The sequence below is a fragment of the Orycteropus afer genome, unplaced genomic scaffold (assembly GCF_000298275.1).
Source record: "Orycteropus afer afer isolate SDZICR_OR568_19922 unplaced genomic scaffold, OryAfe1.0 scaffold00050, whole genome shotgun sequence".
NCBI classification, from domain to species: Eukaryota; Metazoa; Chordata; class Mammalia; order Tubulidentata; family Orycteropodidae; genus Orycteropus; species Orycteropus afer.
In genome coordinates this window covers 10,475,507-10,480,493 of record NW_006921637.1, presented here as the reverse complement: position 1 = coordinate 10,480,493, position 4,987 = coordinate 10,475,507, and the positions used below count along the sequence as shown (strand labels likewise).

Here is a 4,987-nt window from a genome sequence, read left to right as displayed (position 1 = left end):
GCACACTTAAAATTGTTACCAACATTTTTCTTCTTTTTTGGGAGGAGGAGGTATGGTTGGAGGATGGTGGGAGAATAGGTAAATGCACAGAAAGCAAAGTTTATTAATGGTTACCAGGGGCTGGTGGGAGAGAATGGGAAGTTATTACTCAAGGGGTACTGTTTCTGTTTAATGAAATTAAAATATTTCAAAACAGTGGTGATGGCTACACTTGTGATTATACACATCACTGAATTGTACACTTAAAATGGTTAAAATGGCAAATATTTTATTTTATGTATTTTACCATAATTACAAAAAACTGGAGATGGAAGAGGGAAAACTAGAAGAATGAGAAGAATTTTTTTTACATTTATCAGAGAAAATAATTTACTTATGATTTGCATATTTGCGTCTTTTAAAGCTTCTGGAGTCACTGTCAGAAACAGAAAGTTTAAATAAGTAAATAAAAAAAGCTGAAAAATCTTAGGTCTGTACTTTTCTTTTGGCTCCAGGAAGACCTCATCACCAGCTTAGAGGACCTGGCGGAGGGGCCTTGCCTCAGTAACTACTGAATCACCAAGCGCGATGGCCACGCTCCTCTGAGCAAACTACAATCCCCATGTAGCAGTGGGCGGGAAGCGGGGCCTATGCTGAAGTAAAGTTGGGGGGTTCTACACCTGTCTTGAGGAGGTCTGGTGGCGTAGTACCTAAGGCAATTTGACTACTAATCATAAGGCCAGCGGTTCAAACCCACCAGCCATTTCTCGAAAGGAAGACTGAGTAATCCACTTTGGTTGGCATACCACCTCAGAAACCCAAGGAGAGGTCCCTATGAGTCTGAAACGACTAGACAGCAGTGAGTTTTTTAGTAAATGTGTCTTGAGAAAAAAATAACGTATATTTCTCCCCGCCTTCACATTGTCACACATATTTCACCTCCTGCAGTTCGCATTGTCTTTTTTTCATTAACATGCACTGTCAGGCGTGTAGTTAGCCCCCGTCTCCTTTCAGGCACCGCAGCGGGTACGCACGGAGGCACGCTGCGCAAGGGCCTCAGGGCGCGCGGGGGTGGGGCCAGCGGCAGCAGGACGGGGCGGGGCGCGGGCCGGAAGTGCGTGTGAGGGGCGACTAGAGGGGCCTTGGCAGCTGGGGCGCACGTTTCTGGCTAGTACGTCGACACCGGCTCATTGCAAACTGCGTTTAACCTGTCTTTCCTCTTGGGGCTGGGTCTGCTGCCAAAGACCTGCACCTTCGGTTCTCCGTCACGCTCCAAGGCCTTCAGTCTCCGTTCATCTTACTGTAGGCCGGGACGACATGAGCAACAAAGAAGGTGAAGTCCTTCGGAGCATTTAAGCGTTATTTACTGAGAGGGAGATGCTCTTTTTTCTCGGATTTTCAACTTCGCATCTTTGAGGGAGGATGCCCTCTTCTCTAGCATGCTAGGAGTGGTGGTGGTGGTGGTGGTGGTGGTGGTGCTTTCTTCGGCCAAATTGGCATTATTTTACTTCTTTATATTCTGAAATCTTCGAGCTGTAATTTTATCCGAGTGCGGTGATTGCTCCACCTTGTGCCAGTTCAGGGAACCCGTTGGGAGGTCTGGGTGAGGTGAGATTAGGGTTTGGGGGAAAAGGAAGAGCTTATTATTATTATTTTTTCCTGATAAAACCACTAAGTTGAGAATCCAGTAGATGTCTTATTTTAAAGGAAGGAAGGGGTTTGCCTCTATTGTTTTGTCACCTCTTGGTGATGGAAGAGCCCTATCCAACTGTTTTTTATTCCTGCATAAGGATCAGGAGGGTTCAGGAAAAGGAAGCACGACAATTTCCCACATAACCAAAGAAGAGAAGGGAAGGATGTTAATTCATCTTCACCTGTGATGTTGGCCTTCAAATGTAAGTTTTTAAGTAATGTAAGTTGGAAAAGAGAAGAGAACTAAGATGTAAGGAAAACTATTTAACCGTATTGTGCACCAGAAAACAAACTCTAAGAGTTTGAGATGTGCAGAAGTAAACCTTTTAATTTTTCTCAAGGCTTTGATGATGTTAGGTCAGACGTGAAAGTGAATTCCAAATATTTTGATCTTGCTTTTCCTATTACAGTTACACAGATAAACATTACTTAATATTAGACTTGCCATATAGTTAATAATTATTATGTACCTGATAATATTTTCCTATTATATATTACCATATAACTGTGTATGTGTTCGGATACATACATATCCATAGCCAAAAAAAACCCCACACCCACTGCCATTGAGTTGATTCCAACTCATAGCAACCCATTGGGTTTCCAAGGCTATAAATCTTTATGAAAGTAGATTGTCTCATCTCCTCCCCAGCAGCAGCTGGTAGGTTTGAACTGCTGATCTTCTGCTGCTAGATGTGTTACCCATTACACTACCAGAGCTCTTGCCATATAAATATATTTTCTCAAACTTTTTAAAGGTAGGAACTGTATCTTTGTTTTTGTCTGTAGTACTCAGTGTAGTGAGAACTCATATATTACAAATTCACAGCCCTCTTTTTCTCCCATATTGACTTGGTCACGCTCCCTGTTTCAAAACAACCCCCCCCCCCCCAAAAAAAGGTTCCTTTCTCTTGTCCCTCTACAACCACTTAAAATGAAAAAACTCAATTGCTATCAAATGAATTTCAACTTAAGGCAACTTCGTGTGTCAAAATAGTCCTGTACTTCATTAGGGTTTCCAGTGGCTGGTTTTTGTAAATTGATGGCCTTTCTTCTGAGATTCCTCTCGGTGGAGTCCAACTTTCTGTTAGCAACTGTGCATGTTAGCCCTTTGGGTGACCCAGAAACTCCCTTCTGTCCACTGCCCAGTACTTTATAGTGTCTGTGGTTCAAGAATCTGGGAGGCGCTTAGCAGGGTCTCACCTGTAATCATCTGAAGGTTTGATTGTGGCTGGAGGAAACAATTATTGGCAAAGTAGATGTCCCAACAACCAGCTTTTTGTCATCTATGTATGGACTCTTCCATAGGGTTGCTTGAATGTCCTTATGTTGGCATCTGACTTCCCCCAGAGTGAGTGACTACAGAGAGAGAGAAAGTGGGAAACCACATATATTCCCTCTATTTCCTAATCTGGAACATCATGCAGTGTCACTTTTGCCACATTCTATTTGTTAGAGGTGGGTCACTATGTACAGTCAGTTGGATATTTTCAGGGACAAGATTTATAGCCCAACAGAATCTTAGATTGGAACATCTTGGTGAAAGTCACTCTTAGAAATATCATAAATCATGTAACATGATGAGGGAAAAATTTATCTACCAAGTGGTAAACTTAGTTAAGGAATGTTTGTATTTAAAGAAGAGAATATTTCAGTTATTAGTATAGCCTTTGATTTCCAAGTACTGTAGAAATAGATGATTTTGTGCTTTTCATTTTTATTTAGTAATTGCTTTATCATGCATAGCAATAATATTTTTAATTGAAAACTATTTCTGCTGTCTCCCAAAAAAACCAAACTCACGGCTGTCAAGTCGCTGCCCTTCCTTGGGTTTCCGAGGCAGGATCACTATGGAAGTAGATTGCCCAACCTTCCTCCCAAGGAGTGGCTGGTGGGTTAGAACCGCTAGCCTTCTGGTTAGCAGTCAGATGCCTTAGAAACTTGTATTTTAAAAAAGTTAAAATTATTTATCTTTTCTACTTTCCTCTTGTTAGCTTTACCAAGTACCTTTGTAAAAGCTTAATGTAAATGAAAACTTACTCTAATGTGTTACGAGCTTTCAGAAAAGAGAAAAAGTTTCCATGGAAGGTCTTTCATGAGAAACACCAGCCTATAGAGAAAATTTGATGAGATAGTGTGTTTTGTTACACTTGAATTTAAGCCCAGGATTTTTTGAGTGGTGTTTCAGGATTTTTAATATTCTAGCAACTACTTTGTTATTGAAAGTGCAGAGTTAATATTAATAAAAAGAGTCATTAGATGTGTATTTTAGCATTGTTGAGTCATCTGAGTAAATATACTTTTTTCAGATTTTTATTTTGAAATAATAATCATACATAAAAAAATTGGAAAAATAGTACAGAGAACTTCTGTATAGCCTTTACTTAGGTCAGTTTTAAATATACCACCACTTTTGCTTTATCACTCTATAAATTTATATATACACATTTTTTCTTAACCATGTGGGAATAAGTTGTATACATTGTGCCATTTTACCCCTTAATATTTTACGATGTATTTCCTAGGAACAAGGATGCAGAGCACTTAAAATTTAGGAAATTTAACATTGATGTGATACTTTAATCCTCAATGCATATTTTGTCAATTGTCCCAGTGATGTTCTTTGTTGACTTTTTTTCCTCCAGACCAGAATCATATATTGCATTTTGTTGTGTAAAATACAAGGCTGTTATTTTATAGGATATTCCTCAACTTGGATTTGAGTAATATTTCCTAAGGAGCTCTGGTAGTGTCGTACCTAGGGCACTTGACTGCTAACCAGAAGGCTGGCGGTTCAAACCCACCAACCACTCCTCAGAAGGAAGGTTGGGCAATCCTCTTCCGTAGTGATACCTCCTTGGAATCCCAAGGAGGGGTTGCTATGAGTCGGGTCCAACTCCACGGCACATAACAACAACAACAAATACTTCCTCGTTAGGTTCAGACAGGCATCTGAAATTAGAATACTGGAATATTGCATAAACGATGAGGTGTCCTTTTCAGATTATTGCAAAGGACCAGATTATTTATGGTCTCATAACACAAACCTAGTCCACTGCCGTTGAGTTGATTCTGAGTGGTAGCAACCCTGTAGGACAGAATAGAACTGCCCCATAGGGTTTCCAACGCTGTAAGTCTATATAGAAGCAGACTGCCTCATCTTTTTCCTATGGAGTGGCTGTTGTTATTGTTACGTGCCATTGAGTCAGACCCGACTCATAGCGACCCCTCCTTGGGTTTCCAAGGAGCTCTGGTAGCATAGTGGCTAAGACACTTGCCTGCTAACCAGACGGCTGGCGGTTCAAACCCACCAGCC

At 40.8% G+C, this 4,987-nt stretch overlaps 1 protein-coding gene across 1 annotated transcript in view; it reads left to right on the top strand.

Moving 5' to 3' along the window:
• Positions 1 to 1,296: 1,296 nt before the first annotated feature.
• Positions 1,297 to 4,987, top strand: part of TSNAX (translin associated factor X) — a 116,584-nt gene continuing 112,893 nt past the window's right edge. Inside the window, exons 1-2 of the mRNA XM_007938483.2 lie at positions 1,297 to 1,312; positions 1,770 to 1,874. Coding sequence (XP_007936674.1) covers positions 1,297 to 1,312; positions 1,770 to 1,874 — 121 coding nt within the window. The remainder of the gene's footprint in view (positions 1,313 to 1,769; positions 1,875 to 4,987) is intronic.